The sequence below is a fragment of the Argiope bruennichi genome, chromosome 6 (assembly GCF_947563725.1).
Source record: "Argiope bruennichi chromosome 6, qqArgBrue1.1, whole genome shotgun sequence".
Taxonomy (NCBI): domain Eukaryota; kingdom Metazoa; phylum Arthropoda; class Arachnida; order Araneae; family Araneidae; genus Argiope; species Argiope bruennichi.
The window spans coordinates 41,238,084-41,263,849 of record NC_079156.1 but is presented as its reverse complement, the minus strand read 5'-3'; the positions used below and the strand labels follow the sequence as shown (position 1 = coordinate 41,263,849).

General features: G+C 24.9%; 1 protein-coding gene across 1 annotated transcript; it reads left to right on the top strand.

Moving 5' to 3' along the window:
* The first annotated feature begins 4,396 nt into the window (after positions 1 to 4,396).
* LOC129973037 (gamma-2-syntrophin-like) lies at positions 4,397 to 24,655 on the top strand. The gene is made up of 16 exons (XM_056087393.1): positions 4,397 to 4,808; positions 6,263 to 6,430; positions 8,964 to 9,020; positions 9,436 to 9,493; positions 10,434 to 10,477; positions 10,929 to 11,055; positions 11,628 to 11,704; positions 13,716 to 13,840; positions 16,305 to 16,434; positions 17,260 to 17,298; positions 17,391 to 17,507; positions 17,668 to 17,739; positions 19,430 to 19,582; positions 20,373 to 20,465; positions 20,623 to 20,733; positions 22,474 to 24,655. The coding sequence occupies exons 1-16, from the start codon at positions 4,800 to 4,802 to the stop codon at positions 22,573 to 22,575; spliced, it is 1,482 nt and encodes a 493-aa protein (XP_055943368.1). The 5' UTR covers positions 4,397 to 4,799; the 3' UTR covers positions 22,576 to 24,655.
* Positions 24,656 to 25,766: the final 1,111 nt, after the last annotated feature.

Here is a 25,766-nt window from a genome sequence, read left to right as displayed (position 1 = left end):
TTTTTTTAGTTAAACGATTTTATATAAATTTCAGATGGAATCACCAAAAACATTGTATATCCAATAATGTTGAGTTGAATATAACAGTAATTATAGTTTATGAAATCACAAACACAAAGGCCATAACGTATATGTAAATATTAATTTTAATTAAATATATCAATTCATATCAAATTTTCAATTGTATTCATTTAAACTACAAATGTATTCAAATCTAGCAAAAGCAAAACATTGCCGTATTCAGGTACTATCATGATATATTAGCAAATATACTGAAGATTATCTAAACTATTGTTAAGACTTCTATGTAATTTCATAGGATAAAAGAAATCAAAATTTACTGTCAAGATTTGCCTTGTCGTCGAGAATCATAATGATGCAAATATAGTAATATTTATTTTTTTCAAAAATATTGGAAATAAATCTTTTTTTTTTTCCCCCTTGCTCTTTTTGTCTTCTGGAAATTTTGTGGATTTATCAATTACCATCGATTCTGCTGAGTCTTTCTCGAAATTGAAAACGATAAAAATTGTTATGAATGAACAAAAACGATTGAAAAAACAATAAACTATTTACTTCCATATTCAGTTTAAATATCAGATAATAATCGACAGAAAAACTATAATTTGGAAATACTATCAAAGGATTTACTATAAAAAATGCTTTAAAAAACAAAACAAAAATCACATGTTGTAACATTATTTCAGAAATTCAAAAAATAAATTGCATTGAATAAATTTATAATGCAAATATTTTTGTTATATGAATTACTAACAATAATATATTAACTTTATAAAAAAAATTAATTGTTCATCATTATAATGGATCTCTTAAGTTCTTCATCATTATACTTCATCCCTTAAGAAGATCAATTTGTGTAGGGTCATAAATATTTTGTTCTCCCATGAGGGTCTCCAAATTTTGCGAGAGTAAACGAAGAGGTTTTCTTAATTAGTAGTCATAAATTCTCTATCATAAACTCATACATTATTATAATAAATATAATTATTTTAAACACCTGTTGAAATAATAAAGAAAACAGTAACAAATTGTGTTTATTATTAAAAGTTGCAAGAAAAATACATTAACATTAAATATTAAACTGAACAGGTTAGAAAATATTCATACGAGGAATCTTTTGGCTTAACTTATTGAGCAATTCATTAAAATTTATATCTAAGTACCATTGGCGAACAACAATCACGGAAAAACATAATAGCTTGCGATCTTCGAAAGTTCTCTTTTCGGTGATTAATCGCTAAGATGAGGTTAAAATACAACAAACAAACGGAATATATATTTTAGACGCTTTTTTCCCAAGATGATTGAATTTAAAATTTGATACAGAACACAATTAAAGTCACAAAAAAGCATATCAAATTTTATATATTTAAAATATTGAATTTTTAATCTGTCGTGATTGCATGCTTCTTAAAGTGAAGACAGATAGACAGTCAATCCTTTGATAGATGTTGCTCAAAACTTGATAAAAACCTAAACCGTAGATGTTAAGATTGCGAATGAAATCTCGTTTAACTAATCTGTTATGTTTTTTGAATTATTGCCTTTATATGCATGCAAATGAAAAGACCGACAGACGGTCAATCTCTTGACAACTTTGCTTTCAAATTTGATTAATATCTACAATTTAGATGTCAAAATTGTCTACTAAATTTTATCAATCTAGCTCTCTTCATTTTGTAATTATCGCGTTAATTCATATTCTAAGAGAAATCAGATTCTCAAAATTTGACAGAAAATCACAAATTTTTGGTATATTGATCATGTACCAAATTTCACCCCTCTAGCACAAAACGATTTTGAGTTGTGTTCACAGCTCGAGAAACACAATTCCAAAAACTTATTTTTCGAACTGAGGGAGGTCTGGAACAAAAAGATTCGTCAGAATCTATTTGTTCTAAATAGTTCATTTTTTGACGACCAAATATAGTATATTTCGCGTATAAAAAAACTAGGAAAAAAAGACATTAAAAAATAACAAATGTACAGATTAAAAGACAAAGAATAATGCTGTTTTATCTCTGGTGGAATGTTGTTGTGTCATATTACCAACCTCCCTGGATTCGTAACTGACAATGTCTTATGAACTTTCTTGTATGCTTTTGTACTATACCGTATTTTGCTTTTTTTTTTCGTCGTATAACCCAAATAATCAAATAAACATATTCCGCATTTGCCTATTGATTGATTTTACCCAATATCTGACACAGATCTATGATTTTCTTGTTAAAATTATTTGACAAATTTTATTTATCTAGCTTACTCCTTTTTATAGCTTTCTCGTTTAAATGTACTCAAATATATAAACAATCAACCATTTTATGGATTCCGTACAAATTTCATTCGAATGTACTATTTTGATATAAAAGCAAATATACTAAATTTTATCTATCTAATTAGATGAATTCTTCAGTTACCCTTTCTACAAGCATTGATTTTTAGACAGACAGACAAACTACCCTTTAATGGAGTTCATCAAAAATTAATTAGAAATCTGTAATTTGAGTCCACTTAGTGAATTTTATGCTTCTAGTTTCTTTCTTTCTTTCTTTTTCCGTTTGTGGGCCATCATTTTCACAGATGCATAATTTTAATATCAAAAATTTCTTTTCAAAACTCATAAAGATCAAATATAGAGATTCATCAAAATCTAGAAGCAGAATCTATTCGGTGGTTGAAATACTTTCTCTTTTATACTCCTAATTCAAAAAAGAATGGACGAATTGAACCCAATTATATCCCCCCCCCCTTCAGTGTTATGGCACTAGCGTCAAATGAAATCGGTTATCTAAATTTGTAACAAATTGTTCTATTGTATAGTTCAGTGATTATGCATTTAATTTCTAACTCTTACATTATAATATGAAGCTGAAGTTAGATTTTGTGCGGGGTGATCCCCTCGAAACGTTTTCGCACGCTCTTAAATAATAGTACGTCCCTCCCTACTTCAAATCGTTGATCTTGAGCAAAACCATGAATTTTATAAGTTCTTATATATTTATTTTCAGAGTCCCGCATAAGCGTTTGTGCTTCGTCGTGTAGTGAAGAAAATTCAGTATGCATTTTTTATACTCTTTTTCTACTGAATTAGTCTAAGATTTGCCGTAAACTAAAATTTTAGAATTATGATGAAATACCGAATTTCATTATATCTACATTCGTCTTGAATTCTTACATTCACATGAGTGCAAATTGTAAACACCGACAGGCGGGCAAAGATTTTATGATTTGGGATCTAAAGTTGATGTGAATCTAGACTTTAGATTCTAAAATTATGCACCAGTACAATATATCTAACTTGTTGTACTCTGTAATAATCACGATCATTTAGATGCGGAGTGACAACCAGATTTCCTGTAAATATATTCAATTCAAAATTTGAAAAGATATCCACAAATTTGGTACAAACGTGAACATTAAATTTCTTCCATCTATCCCAAGGAAATTTTGGGTTATCGAGCGTATAAACAGATAGACCGATGGCAGTATAATGCCAAAAATATGTTTTCGAAATTGGGAAACCTGAAACGTGGGGATTTAAACTTTTGGCGATTGGTGTACATTCTCTTCTTATGTTATAAAATAAAAAGAGTAAAAAATAAAATAATAATAATTGATCATTTTCTACATTAGTTGTCTTCATGCCGACCTTTCTTCCTTTTCTTTTTCCATTTTTCAGACAAGGTAGGAAATGAATTCTAAAATTAAATTAATGCGAGCATAGATCGATTCCATTTTACTTTAACTTAGTGGCTTCGGAAAGGCTTTTAGCTTAGGGTATAGAGAAGTTTCTAAGAAGAATGCAGATTTTAAATCAATAAAAGGTAGTAAATATTTGCATAAGATTTAGAGAAAAATTATTTGTTGTAATCGTATTTCGATGTCTAATAATGGCCTAAAAAACTTTCAAAAGTTTGATTCAAATGATTTTTATGAGATCATCTTGTTTATATTATCTATGATTCTGTAATGACTACTCAATAATAGATAATATAAACAAAGTATTAAATATTAACGCATTGACATATCCAGGTTGACTTGCTTTATCCAAAGATTTAATAGTATAAACAGATAACAGATCGAGTAGCAATATGCCACAAATAAAGAATGTATACTATTTATGAGCATGAAATTGTGACGGCATTTATTCTTTTACAATTTATATTGTAAATTCGTATTTGTAAATGGGGTTTTTCGAATGAAGAATTCGATTCTTTCTTAAATTTTCCTTATAAATGCTCTAGTGCGAAAACAAGTCAATTCTATTAAAAATTGACGAAGAGAGGATTCTTATAGGCGGAGCTACGCCCATTTCTAAACCAATCAATAGCGCGCGCATGTAAAGAATATTCACGCCACAGACAGTAGTAATGTATCAACGAAATTCTATCATATGAAAACAAAAACGAATAATTTGTAACAAATGTGTTGTAGAAACATTTTTAATGTATCAGGTTTCAAAAATAGGTGTATGAAATAAAACAGAATCTTATGACATGAATCATCTAGTGAAAATAACAATAAGTACTTTTATCGTTGTAGAATTGTTTGTGAATAATTATGTTAAATTTTGTGCAAGAGTATAGAATTATTTCATTATGACAATTTATACTGGAAATGTTCGATTATGTAGAATATAAATGAATACAATTCATGTAGTAAATTGACATTTTTAGAATTGTGCCCAGATGAATCCGTATAAATTCACAGCAGTATGCTGCCGCAATTCAAAATATGAAGTATTTCAAAAAACCTGAATATTAAATTTGCTACGGAAGATGGCTCAAGTATGTTATAAGCTTTCATCTGATATTATATTTAAGAATTAATATTGATCTAAACATATTTCTTATAATTTTTGTATCATGTACTTACAAAGGGTGCTTATATAAATCTTGTTTTAAAATATAAGTTTTTATGTTGGGAGTTTATTTAATTGTTTTCCGCATTATTTCAGCCGTACTTTAAAGTTGTAAATCATAAATATTTCTATCATAAGACATTAAAAAACTTATTTAGTATGAAATCATTTGATAAGGAAGTTTTTTAAGAATCTCTAATGATTTATTATGTAATTTAAATTTAAGTTATGTTAAATTTATACTGTAAACATTTTCCTATAAACTTTAAGCTAATTGCATGAACTGTCATGATTTATTATTTTTAATTGATGATATTTTTTTAAATGCTTCTGCTTTGCCATGAGCAAGGATAAATGAATTCTGGAATATAATATTAATTTTTCTCCCTTTCATATGTGGCATTCTAGACCTGGAAATGCAGAACAGTAGCAAAAATATTTTTCATGACAATTATACACCCTCTCACTTTCCAAACCCTTTTATGTAAATTATTAATATAGTAATTTTACTTCTCTGTTAATAATTTTATTGATATTCTTAAATTTATGGAGAGAAAAGAAATATAAGAACTGCATTTAAGTCTATATGCTGTATGATTTAAATATGTAATAAAAGGTGACTTTCTTTTTTCAAAACATTTATAGAAATTTCGCATATTCAAATAAGTGCATTATCCATGTTTGAACAAAACGCTGCTTTCTTATAGCTAGTACTCTTAATTATAACATGACACTGTTTGCAATAACATGAAAACAACATGATTAAAGACTTAATTCCAAATAATGAATATGTTATAAGATATGCTTGAGGAGTTCTCTAAGGAGAAAACAAGTCATGAATAATATTTAAGATTAAGGTGTCACTTCTCAAAAGTCTATATTTTCAGCCTATCTATTTAAAAATTGTGAATATTATATATTTAAAATTTCATGAACAAAAGTTTAACTACCATGCTAAAAAAACTTAAAAATATTTCAATGAAACTGATAATTTCTAAATTCAAGCTGTTATTCCAAAGTTATTATGGCATAATATTTTAGATGTTTATTCATAACAAAGCTGATCATCCGTTTCTGAGTACTTTTAATAACAGTAATGTTTTGACAGTTTAATTTTTAAATTTATTATTTCTTTTAATCTAAGGCTAGACATTTTCAAGAAAGTTGGGTATATCTAGATTTCCAATGTGACTGCTATTAAAATGATGCCCAAGAATAACATCAAGCTAGAATTTCTCTAGCCTACCAAAGTGCAAGTGTGTACGGTTGCTTTTAGTTTAGTTAATCTTGGTGGCTAGTTTTTATACATTATTTAATGGTTTATCGTGGTTGCCATGGAAATTCTTCTTCTCATATAACGACTATCATTTTTATACTCAGGTGAAGGTTGGTATGGTAATGGTCAGTGATGGGAAGAGTCGTCCCCAGCCAATGAGACTCCAGTTGAGCAGCAATATGTTAGTTCTGCAGAAAGAAGAAATGGTACCTGTGGGATTGCCATCTACCCCTGCTAATCCAGCCATCTCCCTTGATAGCAGTGATGCACAAGTACATATTACTTATTTGTAATGAGATGAAATCTTATATTGTATGGAGTGCTCCAATTTATGAAAATACTTTATTTGTTGTGTTTATGTTATTTTTACTTTTTGAAGTATAACTATATATTTATATACTTATATTCTTTGCACACTGAAATAGATTTCTTTTATCTGTTCTTTCCAAAATCTTAATTATTGTAACTTTAAACTGTCGGACATCACTCTAGTTGTACAAGTAACATCCTGAGCCTCTTCTTTACACTGCCAATCTAGGAATTCTTTAGTGTTATTAAGTGAGGAAATTTAAACAAACAAACAAACAAAAAAATAAATAAACTATCATCTTGTGCTTTAAACACTACATGATCATTGGCAGATTGGTTTTAAAATTTTATTTTCCTTGTGTCCAAATAAATAATTTTGCAAAAGATACAGATTCTATAAATATTAAAATATTAGAATAATATTAATACTTTATCAAATATAATTGAGGAAGTTATTATATGTTTCATTATATTTATTTAGTTATTAAATTATTTATAAAATTGAACATCTATTTTGATAATATTGTGTTCAAGCAAGGATAATGGATATTCTGGAATCATAATAGATAAATAAAAACAAATACATGTTCACAAAAATAAAATAAATAATATTAAACTAAATAATTTACATGTAAAAAAGATGCTAAAATATGAAACTAAACTATCTTTAAAAAACAAGTCTCATAATGTGCACTGCCTAAGCCTGCTAAATCTACAAATTAGTCACTATTCTGTTCAATGAACTTGTATGTTATATATTGAATGATTTTGAATTGTATCTAAATTATCTCAGAAAAATAAAAAAAGTCAAAACTTTAAATAAACTGGTTTCTGAATCATTAACTATAGCCACCTTTAAATTATGTTTATAACACGAATGAATCACTTTACATGACATATATGCTGTCAAAAAAATTATTTGGGGATTTTGATGAATTTAAAATTTTAATGCTTTCTAAATTTAATAAAAAGAAAGTTTTCTATTCATGTATCTTTGTGTCATAATGTGTATTTGAATATGAAAACTTAAAGCCCAAGGAATCCGATAAAATTTGCCATTTTCTCTTTACATCAAATTTTTAGGTCTCTATCAACTTTTTAATGAAATTTGTCATTGAGGAATAGTTTCCTTTAATATGTTAGTATGTTCAGGTAAATCATTTATTTTTTTTTAAGCATACATCATTAATGACAATGGAATGATGAAAGTAGGTTCAATCCTGTTACCACAGTGAAAGGTAGGGTTATAAACTCTACTGAGAAATGAATTTTTTTTAATTTATGAAATCGGAGAAAAAATTAAGTTATAATCAAACCTGGATCTATATATTTATATATATGCTGAACATTGGTGGAAAATTATTTACCTTAAATTATTTATTAAGAAGTATTTAAAGGAAAGTATCCTGCCACAAAATAATAACTAAGACAAATTATGCTTGCAAAAGTTGGCTTTATAAATTGTGTGTGTATGGGGGGGGGTATTAATATATTTGAAAATATGAATAATAGCAAGATACAATCATTTAAAACCATGTTTAATAAATAAATGGTGTCCTTTTAAAATTTCATAAAAACTGGCATCTATAATTATATAGAATGAAGTTCAAAAAGATGGGAAAGAGAGATGGTTAAGCTTATAAAAACTTACAAAATCAGGAATAATTCATGTAGTTGAGTTCTTAGTAAATAATAAAGAAATGTTTTAATTTAGAATATATAGTTAAGGGGAAAACATCCTAGAATATAAGACCTTATTAATTGTTTTATTTTTGATATAAACTATGCAACTGCATTTCTACAAAAATATAAAGGCATGTATGCTCCCAGTTGGAGGCAAATCTCATCAGAATTGCAATGGTGACAGTATCTTGTCTTGTATCCTACAGTTACTAAATATGTTTTTTTAACTGTAATTATTATTGAAGTACCTTTTAAACTCTTATTTATTTGTTATGTTCTGTTTCCTAAATTGAATCCACTAACTCAAATCTTATAAAGTCAATTGAAAATCCAGCAGACACATTATAGGTAGATTTTATAATTACTTCTTTTTATTTAAATATGGTACTTTCAGAAACATATAGAGATATATTTCCTATTGTGACTCACTCCTTCAGTTGTGAGCCTCCTCCCCCCTCTCCCAAATTAAAACATTGGGTACACTTTTTTATATCAAACTAAATATTAAGGCTAGATCTTTTCAACTAAAACTTAAATATGTAACCTACCTTATGATTAGTAGAATTAAACTTGAAATATCTTTTTCCTTTGACAATCAACATAAGATATATTATGTTTCATAAAGTTACTTGTTTTTAATAGAATTTTTTATGAAGTATTTTTTAAATAATAAAATATTCAATTTAAATAATATTTATTTAAATTGAATGCTTTAAAAATTTTTTTCATTAATCATTATTTTTAATCATTTATTTGTTCTTACATCATTTAGATTATTTATTTAATTAAATACTTTTTTTATATTTATTTTAGGAAAGAATTGTTAAAGTTATTAGACAAGAACCTGGTGGTTTAGGTTTAAGCATCAAGGTAACTTATTGAATTCTATTGCATTAAAAAATAAGATTTCATTATTAAAGAAGTTTTTATTCCACATTCCTATTTTTAAAATATTTTGTCAATAAAATTGTATTTGATGTTCCAAAATGTGACAGTATTTTAGAATATTGTTCCATTTATATGAATAATATGATTTTTTTAAATTCATTGTGTATAGATTAGATTATGGAATAAATAAATTCATTATTTATCTAATCCGTAGCATATATGTGTAATACTTTAGCTTTACTAATATTTCTAATAATAAGAAGAAATATATTTTTTATGTGATAATATTCCCATTTAAGATATTAAATCCATAGAAGTTTGCTACTTTTAGTGTAACTTTATTAATTTGATCTTATTTCTTTTTTATCCTTAATTACAGTAAACATAATAATTTTAGGGTGGTGCAGAAAATAAGCTGCCAATTCTTATTTCTAGGATATTTAAGGATCAAGCTGGTATGTTTCTTAATTTTGTTTATTTTTAATATTTTATTTACTGGTTTTTAAAAGTCTTGATTTTTTTAAAAATCTTATTTGAATATTTTTCCAAAAATAAAATAATTATAGAGTTATCTATTTTTTAGTTATAGGGAAAAGCATGCTTATTATTTTATTTATTTATTTATTTATAAATTATTTTTTGCATGAAATTAAAAAAAAATAGCAGTTATTTTAAATTTATTATTCCATTTTCTTTTTAGTTTAGTTTATAAAAATTGTCTATACTTTTGTATTTAATTTGTAAATTTAAGTGATACATTAAAATCAGTGACTTTATCATGCTTTCCTATTTCTTAATTTTTATAGCTTGTTTGTGAATCTTGTTTAAAATTACATTTTTATATTCAATGAATAAATAAAATGTTTGTAATTTTTAAGTAATTATTTTTTTATCTTTGATTAAAGTATAAAATTAATTTTGGTTCTTATGTATTGTTATGTTTATGATATTTATTTATTGATTGATTTTATAAAGAAATTTTAAACATTCAAACAATTCTAAAACAATGAGTAGTATATTAAAATTCTTTTCTTGCTCCATGAATATTGTCATTCTTTTGAATATAAATATTTAAGTGCATGAAATTGTGTTAAAATAGTTTTTTCTATTAGTATGCATGCTTTCACATCTCTAGTTTTAATATGAAACAAGCTATACTTAGTAAATGTTTATTAATGTATGATCTAAAATGCTTTTAATTTTAAATATGTAGAAAATATAATTTGGTTGAAGCATGGGCAAAATAAAATTACGTTTCTGAATTGCTATGCATATTTGTATCTAAATTTAAAATGTAATTTTTGATTATTTATCTCTGTTTTTCAAAGCTTTTTATTCTATTTACAAGTATGTTTAGCTGTTGAATTAGTTTGTAAATAATTCATTTCATTGTAGCTGATCAAACTGGGGATCTTTTTGTCGGGGATGCAATTTTAATGGTAAGAAAATCTCTCTGAATATCTTTATAAATCTTTTTACCTTTCTGTATGAAACATATTATGCACTATTTTTTTAATTATATTTGATTTATAGGCATTCCTTAAATTGTATTGATCAGTAACAAATAAGTAAATATTTTACTGATTTTACTTTTTGTAAATTGGTCTGCATCAGTGAGATATATGCAGTAATTGCTGCATTATAACATTTATATTCATGATTAACCCCTTACCTGCCGAGGATAACTTGCAAGATTTGGTCCCCAGTACCATGTATATATATATGTATATAGTTGCGAGACGTATATATACGCCAGGGGCAGTTAACACATTGACTTAGGGAGACGTATATATACGCCTGCAGCAGGCAAGGGGTTAATGTCTTTCAATAATTATCCAGTTTATATTTTATGTCAAAATGAAGTGATGAAATTGTAAAAAAATTTTGTAGGTTAATGACATCAGTCTTGAAAATGTAAAGCATGATGATGCTGTGAATGTTTTGAGAACCGCTGGAGATGAAGTAACATTGCGGGTGAAGCATTGCAGAGCTGCTCTTCCTTTTTTAGCAAAAACTTGTAAGTTGCTTCCTATAGGCATTTTTTTTCATTAAAAAATTGTTTTATGAATATGTTTCTTGTGAATGTATTTTTAGCAGATTAAAGCTAAGAAATTTTATTTCATTCAGAAATTTACAAGTATTAATAATTATTTTATGAAGTTTATAAATTTATTTTTAATTAATAAGTATCGTTGATTGACATTTAGAAAAACATCAATGGATATGATTATGATTCATTTTGTAACTAAATTATTTTCTTATATTTTTGATCAGTTTGTGAAATGGTTTAACTTCTAAAATTTCAGTATTAATTGCTTTTAATTAACTTTTTCCAATTAATTTTAAAATAATATTGATCATAAATGAAGAATAAACAATTGTTGTTTGTTTCATTATATTCGTTTTTGAAAGTTCACTTTTTACAATTACAATAGTAATGAAAATAGTAAATTTCATTACAATAGTAATGAAATTTTTCTATAATGACTTTTTTGCAGGATCACTTTACTTTCACTTTTACACACTTTCAAATGAATCACATTATTACCTTGCTGCTTCACAATTACAATTTTTCCTTTTCTTTTCTAGTTCAAAGACCTAAGGAAAGACCAGTTTCAGGTGAGGATCCAACCTACAAGCTGAAAGATGAAGATGACTGGAAAGTGGTAATAAACTTTTAGAAGGCAAATTTTTATTAATTTGTTTTTAGTAATTCTGTTAAGGAATTCTTAAGATTAATATTTTGTTAAACATAAGCCAATGCAATTAAGCTCAAAAAAACAAAAATTGAGAAAATTATTATCTTTTATACATTAATAATTTCTAATTGTGCACTAGCTGTGGAAAAAATCAAAATAAGATATTTTTATTCTAATGAAATTTACTAAAAAAATCAGAAAAGATTTTTTTTTAAAATGAACTTTATTATGTTGGCTTCTGGGAGACTTACACTCTTAATTTGTAATTTAAAATTTGACTTAAGTAGATTCTAAATTACTTTGTTATACTTAAATTTAATGGGAAAATGAACAATTAAAGTTTGGATTCACTCATTCAAAGTGCAAAAGTTCATATTCATTTTTATACTAATCTAGGAAACAATTTAATGTTTCTTTAAATCCTTATGTATTTATTTTTCTTATCATAATAATTTGTTCATCTGATAAGAATTGTGCAATAATTATAAGCTCTAAATGTAATTTTAGAAATTTGGTCATTTAATACAATATCTTAAACTTGCTGTTAATATTGTGCTTGGAAATCCATGCTAAATCCATCCTTTCCTATTGAATTTAAAAACGAACATTATTAATTATCACATACTGTGTAAACTATTTTCTTTTTTCAAATGCTTGTGTTTAGTCAACTATGATTTACTTATAATATTTTTTGATAATGGCCTACATGTATTCATTATTTTATGTCTTAAATTCAAAACAGTTCTACTTAATAAAAAAAAGATGGTGGAAAGGCAACCCATTATTTATTAAATTTCATATAATGAGATTTATCTCATACTGAGGAAAAAGAAATCTGGTTTCTATATTTTCTTCCCTGTTTTTGTGCACATAAGATTATTTAGAAAGATTTTTATTGTTTGAATTATCTGATTGAGGGAATAGCATTTGACTTGGATATTCTCTATTCCCTCTTGTAGTTAAAGTTGAATGCTTGGATTCATAACAATAATCTGTACCTTATTTTTTCCTTTATCTAATAGCTATTTATTATAATTTTTTTTTGAATTCATTTTTATACTATTATACACACAGAGACACACACACATATATATAATATTAACATTATGTTGCACAGAAATCACTTATTATTTACTGCTGAATGCCAGCAATCAAAAGTAAACAAATTGTTATACAAATATTTCAGACTGCTTCTTTGAATGTATTTACAATTACAATTAAATCAATGCTTCTAATTAATGAAACTGCAAAATGTTGTTAGAAACACTCTGGATAGGGTTCATTAAAAAAACTGTTTGTTCTGAGGAAAGCAGATGTAAAAGAAATTAAAAAAATAGGCATCAAGCAAAGTCCAAATGGCACTTGAAAATAGGCTCAAACCATTATCAGAGGAGTCATCGCTATGACTTACCTATGTTAATTGATGATCTTATCTTACAAAACTATTATCTCACAAAAATGATCTTTGCATTATCTTTAAAAAAAATTATCTTTTTAATGATATCAACTTTATTTCCATACATTGTTTTTTAATGAATTTTTAAATGTAATACACAATTTGTAACAATTTTTAATATTATAAAATTCTAATTCATTTATTAAAGTATTCATTTTTGGAAGGATTTTAGTTGAAGTGGGATTTTCACTTCCACTTTTATTTTATAATGTTTGTGCATGTTATAATTTGTTTTGATTTATTCAATTAAAGTCATGTTTTTCAGTCTTATCAAATTACAAAGTGAATTTTAAAAAAAGAAAAAAAAACATGCATTCTACAGTATTTTTAATAACCTAAAATTTCAATCTGGACAAACATGTTAGTCGCCAAAGTAGTATATAGTTCTAATAACTAGCATATATAGTTCTAATATAATTATTTTGCGCAAATGGTATGATAGTAAAATGTACATATTTCAATAAGGTATTTTATAAGAATTTACTAATTTTCATATTTTTTATTTGCAAATTTCTTGAATAGGGTCAGAAAAGCCCAAAAACACCACAAGGAGCTTCAAAAATGGAAAGAAGATGGGTTGATGTGATGACAATTCATTTGTTAATGGCCTATTTGACTAGATATATGCTAGATACAGATAAGTTAAGGTTTGTATGCATTGTATCAAATATCCATAAATAGATTTTTGCAATTTTTACTGTATATTTTAATAATGTCTGATCTGCTAGTTAGTACAATTGTTTGAATTATATCTCTATATTAATTTTCATTTTATTCTCTAAAATAGTTGAAAAATTATTGTAATGTATATTCTATTAGATTAAAAATATTTCAGTTAAATGCTTTTCAGTAACTATTTTTTGCAATAGAAAAAGCAACTCAGTTCACAGTTTGGAAAAAATACTTTTTATTTGTCTGTTTCCTGTTCAACAGTTTTTCATTTGGAGATGAATTTTAAGTAATTTCAGTCTATTTGAATCAAATAATTTGATACAGATTAAATATTTCATAAATATTTTTCAAATCTCTTTAAAATTTGGTTTATTGTTGTCTCTTATGAGAACACAAATATTAAAGTATTTTTGTTATTATGCATCATCAAATATAATGCTTAAATTATATTAACACATATTAACAAATTATATTAACACATATGCCTATCTAAAAAAAGCATTATGTTTATACGTAACTAACTTTTGATTTTTTTTTTTTTTGCTTAAGGATATATTTTGTTTTAGATCTTACAGAAAAGCAGTTCCCTCTTTCTTGATTTTGCTTGATAAAAGAAACAATAAATTTGTTTGTTATTTAAAGTTAAATTGTGGACATATTGACCATTTAACTATTATTATACATTGCTTTAATTTCTGATCTTAAATGCCTTTTCATATTGAGTGAAAATTAACATTTTAACGTATTCATGTACTTTAATGCACACTAGCATTTTTTTAATATTAGAATATCAGATATTTAGTATAAGAATGCAGTTTTGTAGTAGTTTTTCCCAACATAGAGTTAAATTAGATTTGCTTTCTTCCTGTAATGATATTCAGAATTATGTTTTAATTCCAAATCTGACACGGGCTTATCCCACTTAAGACCTTGTGTCAAATATATCAAATTAGATCAAAACTCTCTTATAAGGAATTTTAATACAGATAACTGGATTATTCTCAATGTTTTGTTTATTTGTATAAACACAGTATTGTTAATGCATCTGTATATTTAGGGTGGACTGTGTATATATATATATATATATATATATATATATATATATGGGTGTCTCTGAATTTATGAGCCAAACTTTAAGGGTAGATAAAATATCTGTAAAGAAGCATTTTTTGTATAGCAATGAGGGGTCAGAAATGGAAAGTTTTAGTGGAAAAAAACAAAAAATGTTGAGAAATAATATTACAGTAAGTGCTCAAATGTGCCACCACCAACATCGATACAGATCTGGAAGCCTCTAACAGCTGATTGGTGTACTGATACTTTTTATTTCCAATTCCATATTGCTATACAAGAATTGTTTTTTTATATGTATTTTTCCTACTCTTAAAGTTTGGTCCATGAATTCAGAGACACCCTGTATATATATAATGATATTTTTAAATCCAATTTAAATATTAATTCATTTCCAAATTTTTACTTTAATTTAGACCATATTAACTTCTTTTTAAAATGCTCTCCTATTTCCTGATATAATTCCTAATTTTTTATTTAATTAATGCTACACACGCTCTGAAAAATTGTGAGTTCATATGGTTCCCATGCTCTAACTGAAGGGATTAAAATCCTTAATGCTTAGAAAATTCTTTTAAAGATACTAGGATTTCTCTTTCCTAAGACCAAATGTGTCACAGAAATCCCTAACAAAATCTCATTATAAAATCATTGAGGGAAAATGTGCCTTTTTATTGTGACACACACACACAAGAAAATCTTATTATATAATTTTATAAGAAAATCTTTTTATATAATTTTAATTTTTATTAATTATTAATCTTTTTACACACATATATATAAGAAAATTTCTTTTCCCTTGCCCTTCATAAAACTGTGTATTCCACTTTAAATAAACTTTAATATTTGGCATGAAATTATATTTGTAAATTATCTTTGGTCATGAATCTACTAAATTATGTTAACACACACACCTATATATATATGTATATATAAGAAAAATTTTCTACTACCTGAATCTACTAAATTATGTTAACACCCACACCCACATATATATATAATAAGAATTTTTTTTTTCTTTTCCCTTGCCCTTCATAATACTGTGTATTCCACTTTAAATAAACTTTAATATTTGGCACGAAATTATATTTGCAAAATTTTTCTAAAGCATATAATATTTAATCTTATGTGGAAAAGAAATTTATCTATAAAGTTAAATTATAGGAAACAACTTCGTGCGAAAATGTTATCTTAACATTGATAATTCTATTTTGTATTATTTCTACATTGTAAACAAAATTTTCATTTCAAATGCTTTGTTTCTGATGATGTTAATAAAAGTTTCAAATCTTGCTTTAATCATATATCTGGTTATAAAAAAGGAACTGTAAGTGTGAAGTTGTTTAAATTAAAATATTTTGATCTTAGACCCAATGCCTTTGAGATACGAAGTCAGGAAGGTAAACCTTCAGCTGTAGTGCATTGTGATGACGCTAATATGTTATCAGAATGGATAAAACATATTTCTACAAATATTTTGCAGCTGACAGCACAACAAGTATGTATTTCTTTTTCTTTATGTTTAGATTGTGGATTTTATTTGTTCACTTATTTTTTAATAGAACTTCGCATTTTTTTTTTTTTTTTTTTTTTTTACTTATAATACATAATTATGATTCATATATTTTTCCTCCAAAATTTTCTAAACTTTAAGAGTGTCTCTTTTCCTTTGAACAATTTTTAAAAAACTTTTATGGTTTTATATTAGACAGATTAGATTATTATGAATTTTATATTGTTTTCAATCAAAGGTTCTTTAAAATTTCCCTATTTTTCTGTATATTGCACTTAATGCATAAAAATAAAGTAAGCAAATGTGATTCAAAACATTTTTTATTATTTATTATAAAATTATGATTACATTGATTTGTTATTTTTACCACTTTCTACTAAAAAGAATTAATAAGTCAGAGTTAATCTAATAATCCATAGTTTGCTTAATCTACTCATTTTAAGATTGTGATATGTAGTTTAAGGAGTTTCAATATTGATACATTAAAAATTATTTTATTGTTGTTTCATTTGCTTCTCTTTGTGTGGTAATGCATACCATGAAATTGGTATATGAATTTTTAAAAAATTCTTTTACCAAAGATAAATCTTTAGTAATATCACTATTAAAAGAATATAAAAGACTTTTAGGTTAGAGTTTTTTTTTTTTTCAAATAGATCTTATGTATTATAATTTAATTAGTGCAAATATTCAATTTCATTTCTAGTTAATACATCCTTTTATAAATTAGTATCTGTCATTAAAATTATTCTTCAAAATTCATCTTGCATATGTTTACAAATATTTAATTATGCATCTAATTTTCTTTAGATAAAGACCTTTAATGAATCTTTACCTCAACCTGATCAGGTATATATTATATTATTAGCTTATGAGTTCAGCTAAATTTTTCTTGAGATGTATTATTTGTATAAAAACTGAATTTATTATACTTAATTTAGATTCTGTACATGGGTTGGGTAAGTGAAGGGGCGTCAGCCCCTCAGCCTTGGTACAAATGGCAACCCCGCTTCCTAGCTCTGAAAGGAGCAGAATTGTATATATTTGACACACCTCCTGTGAGTATGCAAGAATTTCTATATCATAGTTTTTAAAAATGTATAAATATTATCTTTGGCATGGATTATTTAGATTGTTATTTCTCTAACATTAGACAAAGATGATGAATATTTTTTTTTTCTTTTCTGTTATGTAATCTTATTTATTCTATTTTTTCAGAGCAATGTACAGTCACTTTCTAGTTGTCCTAATGTGTTCAAAGTTTATCAAGCCATGTTGAAAATTTTAAAGGTAGGAAAGTCTTTATTACATTAATTACCATCTTTTATTACCTTAATTTCAACTAGTTTTGTACAGTATTTTTATAAAGTATATTTTTTATCTTGCAGAACATGGTGCCATTGAATGAGTTGTTTTATTTAAATGTTATATTTGTAATTCACATAAAAAAAAAACTAATAATAATGTAATTTGATGGTTATAAATTTAATTGTGTATGCAAGGTATCTCTGCTATTGAATTTTATTATATAATAGTGTTGTCTCTTTCTTTCATACAAGACTTTAGTAAGAAAGAATTACAATAAACAAAACAAAACAAAAAAATTTTAATAAATGGAATTTTATTCTACTTGAAAATGAATTAAATTTGTTTCAAAAAATGATTTAGCAGCGAAATGAATGAAAGCTATTCATGATTTTTAATTACCTAGTATCTTCCTTTTGTAATGATTCTGTTATAATCTAGAAATTATTTTCCAATTAATAGTGAAGTGAATTATCAAAATTAGTTTTATTTTAAAGAAAGAGAAGAAATAAGAAATAACAATTTGAGATGCAGTGATTAATTTAAAGTGATACTCATCTGATTAATCTCACTCAAATAAAAATATTATTGAATTTGCATATTTAATATTGTAGTTAAAAAAAATTCTTTTACGTTCAGAATGAAACTTAATTGCTTAGTTTTTATATATAAAAATGTTTTTAAACTGGTTTTTTAATTGTTTTTGTTCTTGTAATTTTTATTTCATTGATTTCTTCACTACAAATAATAAGTTTGTAAAAATATCTGCATGTTGTTATTTTTTAAAGCGGAAAATTAGATAGGCTCAATATATATATCTGTCAGTAGGTTCTTACCATTATATTTTTTGAAGTTTCTTATATTTTAAACTTGTGGGTTATTTAAAATGCCTCTGTATTGTTTAAAAAAATTTCTACATTCTTAATTATCTTTAAACAGGGTTTTTTTTTTTTTTTTTTTTTTTTGTTTCTTTTTCCTTGTATACTTTTTTTGTTGTGTATTGGAGATGTTAACTTTTTCAATAATAATTTGGTACTAATTATTGTTAGATTTCCAGTTATGTATTAAATAAAGTGCTATTGCTATTTCTCTTATTTTAAGTTTAATCAGCAATTATAAAATCATTCTTTTTGTTGGGATTTTTTTATTATCATTTCAATATGTTTTTATATTGAGAATGAACAACACACTAGTTAATCTGAACCTTGATACATTTACATCACATTGACCTTTAAAATTTTTTCCTCTCTGATAATAGCATAATGGATATATGTATTATCCATTATGCTATTATCAGCTATTACTTCTATTTTTTTGATAAAATTTCAGTAAATTTTATTTCTATTTTATATGTTTTGATTTAAGTAGGTATGTGATCAACTTTTGTGGATTTTACTGGTAATGTTTATGTTGCCTGTAAAAATAAATAGTTCAATTAAATGACACTGATTTCATAGAAATGCAGATTTGGCATTTAATTTCAATAAATTTTATCTTTTGATTTAAAATTATTGATTATTTAAAAATCTCTTACTGCACAAAATTAACACTTTCTGTATTATATAATGAATTTTGTATAATTATTAATGTCTTTTAGACATTTTATTATCTATATTGTTTAGTATTCTCTCTTATATTCAAGAAATTTTAACAAAATTTACAATTTTACTTGCAGGATACTGAGCTCTTAGATGAGCGGCAACATTGTTTCATGCTTCACACTGGAGTATCGGACACTCATTATATGTGTGCTGAAACTAAAAATGAATTACTTAGGATAGAGAACGGGTGGCATAGAGCTACCTATAATGCAGTTACTAGATTAGGGGTACTATTTATTTTTATTTTAATATTTTTCTGATAGTCTCAATTAAAATTCTTTGTAGTTTTATTACAATAAAATGTTTATCGTTTAGTTAATTATAGTAAAAAAAAAAAAAAAAAACTGAATGCTTATCAGTATGTTTATCTTTAGACTCGGTTGTAAAACAGCAGTATGCTAATGATGAATACAATTAAAAAAATTATTATTTAGGGATTTTTTTTGTGTGCATTTTAAATTGGACTATTCTTAATAAACATTTTTTATTCATTATCATTTATTATTTTAATATTAATTATGGTTGAAACTATTTTAATATTTTGAAAACTCTTGTAGTGAAGTATTTTCACAGTATTATCAAATTTTGTGGTGTAAATTTTAATAATTTTAGAATAATGATGATATCTGTAAATGAATCTATTTATCCATAATTTCCTTTTCCCTGTTGATTCACCAGCTATTAATTAATTGTTTCACTTTTGTAATTAATTACTGTAAAAAAATTAAAAATGACTTTGTTTTCTTAGCTATATGTGTTGAACTATAAAACAATGTTTGTTAAAGTACTTTAATTTCAATATAATTCAGCTTTTATTTGCTTTCTGTTTGTTTTAAGTTAAAATATGTATAACATTCAATACTGGAACAAGAAAAAAAAAATCTTTTAATATTCTTTTAATTCCCTTTAAAAAACACATTGTTTAATAAATTCTCTCAAATTCCTTTCTCCCTGTTTTCTGTATTCTTATATATACTTTAAAAAAAACAACTAAACATTGTTATTTTTTTTTCCCAGAGTAAAACATTTTCTGTTCTATATAAAAGTAAAACCGGTGGCTTAACATTAGATTGGAATATGGGCTTTGCCTTGTATGATACTGAATCAAAGGTATATCCCTTATTTATTTGTTATAATTATTTCTCTGATACAAAAAAAAAAAAACATTTATAATTATAATAATGAAATTGAAATATAGCTTACTATTCATTTTACTAGTTTTCTTTTCATGCTTTGCATTTAAAAAAATGTTATTAATTATTTATAGTGCTATGCATGGAGGTATAAATTTTCTCAATTGAAAGGATCATCAGATGATGGTAAAACCAAATTAACTCTAAATTTCCAAGATCCTGAAAAGAAAGAAATCGAATCAGAAGTGAGATCTTTTTCCTTTCTTTCTTTATTTATTGTAATTCTTTTTCTACTGGTAATTTATATTACAGATGTATTAATGATATTTTTAGAACAGACTTTAAGTCAATTTAGATAAAATTCATAATGAAATTTAATGTCTTTATTGTATAAATATATATCTTATAAGTTTATTTATTTATTTATTTATTCAATATTCTTTTATTTGAAGTGTCTCGTGCTTTTTCAAATATGTAACCAACTTTCTTGGCTAAGACATGGTTATAGTGAGTTTTCAAAAATTTTGAATCTGTTGCTAAAAATTAAATATAATACATTTTAAAGAAAAATTATCATATTTGAATTTTTTGTAAAAATTGATGCAGCTAATTAAGTAAAAATATGTTAGATGTTTTTTGAATAGAATTGACGAAAAAATGTCTATCTTGTGTTTATGGAATTTACTATGTTGAATGCCTTTTTGTACAAGACCTAATTAAGAAGTCCCTTACACATAGCTTTATTTATAAAATTAAAATGATTTAAATGTAAGAATGGATTATTTTTATCATTTGGAATAAGATGTATTATCATTGTCAAAGTAAATGGTGCTTATAAATTATGAAATTACTACCATGGAGCTATCAAAGTAAAATTTAGGACATTTTTTTTTTTCAATAAATCAAATTTTTTCTTACAGCATTTTGATAACATACTAGTTTCAAGCTAAAATAATATTTAAGTTTATCCACTGGCCACACATTTTATATAAATTCTTAAAAAATCATTTTTTCTGGAGGATAATTAATAAATTATTATATAAGATTCATTCAGGGTTAAAAGAGTATCAGTCAGTTTATTATTATTATTAATGTTATTATTAATATTATCCTTATTAATGTCACTAATGTTATTATTATTAATACTAATATTGTAACTTTAATTTTATGTTAATAATGAATTTCTGATTTCAAAAATAATTTATCTTGAGAAATTAAATGTACCTTGCAAAGATTGATTGTTAGTGTAATTTCTGGTGAATCTAGGTATAGTTTGATTCTAGACAAAGCATATTATGAAGCAACTCTTTTAAATAAACTAATTCAGTTTTACATTTTTAATTCAATAAACATCTTATTTTAGGTGTTTTTTTAATTTTATAATAATTTTGTAAAAATGTTTTTTTTTTTTTTTTTAATTATGGCTGGTACATGCTTTGTAATCATGTTTGTACTCAATATTTTTAAAGCAAATTCTCAGTTTTTATAAATATTGTAATTGCTAAGTGAATATATTGGGTCATATAAGGTACTTATACTTAATATACTATTAATATTGACCTAATATTTTATAAATAATAGAATTTGTGGAAATACCAGCAACAAATTCTAAGGCAACTAGGTTAATAACTTTTTTTTAATCTGTCTGTCTATAATTCTCTTCAGCCAATGGATCTGGGCAATTTTTTCTGGGAAATCTACCACTAAGTATAATAATGAAGAAAACTGAGCAGTGATTTTCAATAAAAAGTAATTGCTATGAATGGTGCAGTATCTAAGATAAAAAAAAAAAATTCAGTTTTAATATGTTATAACAGATTTGATGCATCACTGTAATGTGTATAGTTGTTGTAATTTTTTATTTATTTATCATTTAACTTGGTATGTAATTTCATACATGTATCACTTAATTATTATTTTTTTTTTTTTCATTTGAAAAAAAAAATGCATTTTTAAGCAATACTGAGCTTTTCAATTGCTTTTAGGAAGTTGAATGCCAAGTGCTCTCTTCTCTTCTATATTGCATGCATGCATTTCTAACGGCAAAAGTCGCATCTGTTGATCCTGCTTTTTTGCGCACTACTTGACAGTCAGGAATTGTTAGAATGTTGTATTTATTTCTAGACCATAAATTTACTGGTATTATTAAGGCATGCCTTGCCTTACGGTAGCATATCTCCTTAGGGAACATTGTTGCACCAAGACTATGTTAATGTTGTACGGTTGGGACTGAATTGTTCGCTATACTTGTGAGAGCAGGTTGTATGTGTGTCATATGTAAGCTAGATATATATCTTATTTTTTTATATTTTGAAGGACATTTGCATTTAGAATTGAATTAAGGGCATCATTTATATTTAGGTATTACGATGATGAATCTTTTTTATATACATATATCAATGACAGTGGACCAGATTTTTTCTACGTTCATCACACTGCTGATTCATTTTAGCAAATATTATTGTCTCTATGTCTGATGAACGAAGTGAAAATTTGATCTTTTCACCATGATATCAAAAATATTAAATAAAGAGGTTTATTAAAAGTTTCATGGATAATCAAATTTTGTTTGAATGTGAATATCAATTTTTGATTATGATGAGGAATAACAGATCTTTTTTAGTGAAACCTTTAAAATTCAAACTTTTTTTTTTTAATCGGGAACCATAATTTGATAATATGTTAAATAGAATAATATCTGAGGCATTTTTTTAAACTTCATTATAAGATAAAACTGAAGTAACTTATTAAAATCCGCTAATCAATGCATTGTATTGCATGTGTATTTAATATCTGTTACATACTCTCATTCAAATGCTTATTTGCTGAAATAATGTCAATTCCATTAATTAATAGTATAAATATTTCAAATATGTCAGATCTTGGAAAAATTATGTGTAGTAATTGACAAAATCCATTTGATAAAAAAAAATTAAAATATTATCTTATACTGAAGTTTAAATGTGCTAAACTATGGTTATTTCTTAATTCTATTATTATTATTATTCTTGCATTCTGAATTTTTTTAAATCTTAAATTTTTAATACATTTGAAAATGACAAACGAACCAGTTTTGCTTTTAGAAAGCTCTGATGTGTCAAATGTTGACTGAGGAATCTATTTTCTCATGTGCAGCATGTTAAGTACAAAAATATTAGATCAATGAATTGTGTTCAACTGAAGGTGATCTATGTAAAAGAATCTTGATCAAAAATGTTTTGTTGTGATATTTTTTTAATTATAATTTGTTTTGTAAATGAAATGTTTAAAATGTTTTGAGATTTTAAGCAAAGTTATTGTGAATGTATTCCACCTGATGTGTTCGTGAAATGCTATCTTCATGTAGTTTTGTATGTTAATAAGAAGCAACTGAAAATTTTGCTTCAAACAGTGAAACAACTTATTTTATTACCATCATTAAAAAATGCTTGCAAAATGAATTTTCCATGTAATATCTTCCTGGTTATAATTTTTTTTTAAATATCTGAATTTCTGACATAATCTTTCTTTCTTGCTTATTTTTTTAAAACTAAATTTGAATATATTAATATCAGTGCAAAATTCTTATGTACTAGTTACCTTCTTTAGTAAACAGTTTGTGTTTATTATTTTTTAAAAATTGAAAAAGACACATTTGCATAATATAACATATATAATAAGCGTAATAATATACACATAAATGCATATAAAATATAAATAGCATTAATGAAAGAATAATAGAACTCCACAATTGAGGAAATAATAATGTATGATTGGTTGAATAACTTTTTTATTTGTTTTTCTAATTTCTTTTTATGAGCATGCACTTATATATGATGATTCATTTTTATTACATTTTTAATTGGTAATCAGTTAAAAAAAAGAATGCAATTCCTTAATAACCAAAAAATGACTTTTTTGAACAGACATTTGTTACTGATATTTTGATTAGTTCCCTCTCCCACATTTTACTAGGTGGTGCTTTTTTTTTTTTTTTTTTAATTCTTCTCTACTATTTGATATTGTTTTGTGAAAACTGTTTTAAATATTCGAATATATTTAATCTAAGTGCTGGGACATCTTATGTAAATAAAATATTATTTTAGAAGCAACCAAATTTTTTGTAATAGCTATTTTTTTATATATATATTTATATATATATAATAGCTGAGCTATTTCTGTTTATAGTTTTTCTCCTGCAATCAAGTATTGAGTAATCACATTGACTAAAATTTTGCAAATTTGAAAACATTTTGATGTTTTTCAAAAAAAAAAAAAAACATACTTTTACAATGACTTGTTTTAAATTGTTCTTGTAATTTTCTTGTATAATATGTTTACTCTCGATGTAACTAGTACTTTGAAATTTGACACTGATAATTTTAAATGTTTTTTTAATAAAAATCTATTACTTCTTTATTATTAGTAGAAGGTAATAACAAATTTGCATTGATTTCATATTCATTATTTTTGTTAATGTATTTTCAAAAACTATTTTTTGGTACTTTGAGTTATTGTGGTATTTTATTTATTTGCTTGAGTTGTTAATATATTAGTTTTAGGATTTATATTTATTTTTGTTGGAAAGGCTTAATCTCCTTTATTAATGTTATACAATTATTGGAACCATTTATATATAAAAGATTTTAGCTATTTTTATACATTGTTGTGTCTGTTGGTGTTGATAAATTCATAAAACTTTTGTTAATGGCACAGTTCATGTCATTTACATCACTTGATATCTGTCTAGTCTAAATAATTGTTAGCATCTGTGACTTTTTTATTTATTTAATACATTTAAAATTTTTTATTTTAATAAATGAAATCATGTGCTAAATTATGCATGATATAGGTTGTTATAGATTATTAAAAAACTTATAGGGATGACTTATGTTCAACTAACATTTTTAATATCTATAATTCATGAGGGCTATATATAAAAATTATTTATATTTATGAATTCTAGAATCTCTTAAATGGCTTGGGTTATTTTGTTTTTCTTCATTTATTTGTAAAAGTAACTCCATAAAACTTTTCATGTTTAAATAAAATGATTCAATAAATTAAAGCTTATGTATTTAATGGCTAATTTTTTCAAATAATTATCTGTGGAAATATTTTCCAATGAATTCTCATTAATGGTTTTGTCATTACTTTATAGTATTATTAAAGAAACTTCATTTCATATTTAAAAGAGACTGCCATTAATACTTTTTTTTAAAGAATAATATTTTACATCAGGATGCTTAAAGATAATTTTGCTGAATAATTTACAAGTATGTTTACAAAGCTACATATA

Excerpts from the sequence above, each read along its gene's own strand:
- LOC129973037 (XM_056087393.1), top strand. Across the intron at positions 10,478-10,928 it reads TCGGGGATGCAATTTTAATG|GTTAATGACATCAGTCTTGA; the intron begins GTAAGAAAATCT and ends AAAATTTTGTAG. Across the intron at positions 20,734-22,473 it reads AGAAAGAAATCGAATCAGAA|GAAGTTGAATGCCAAGTGCT; the intron begins GTGAGATCTTTT and ends AATTGCTTTTAG.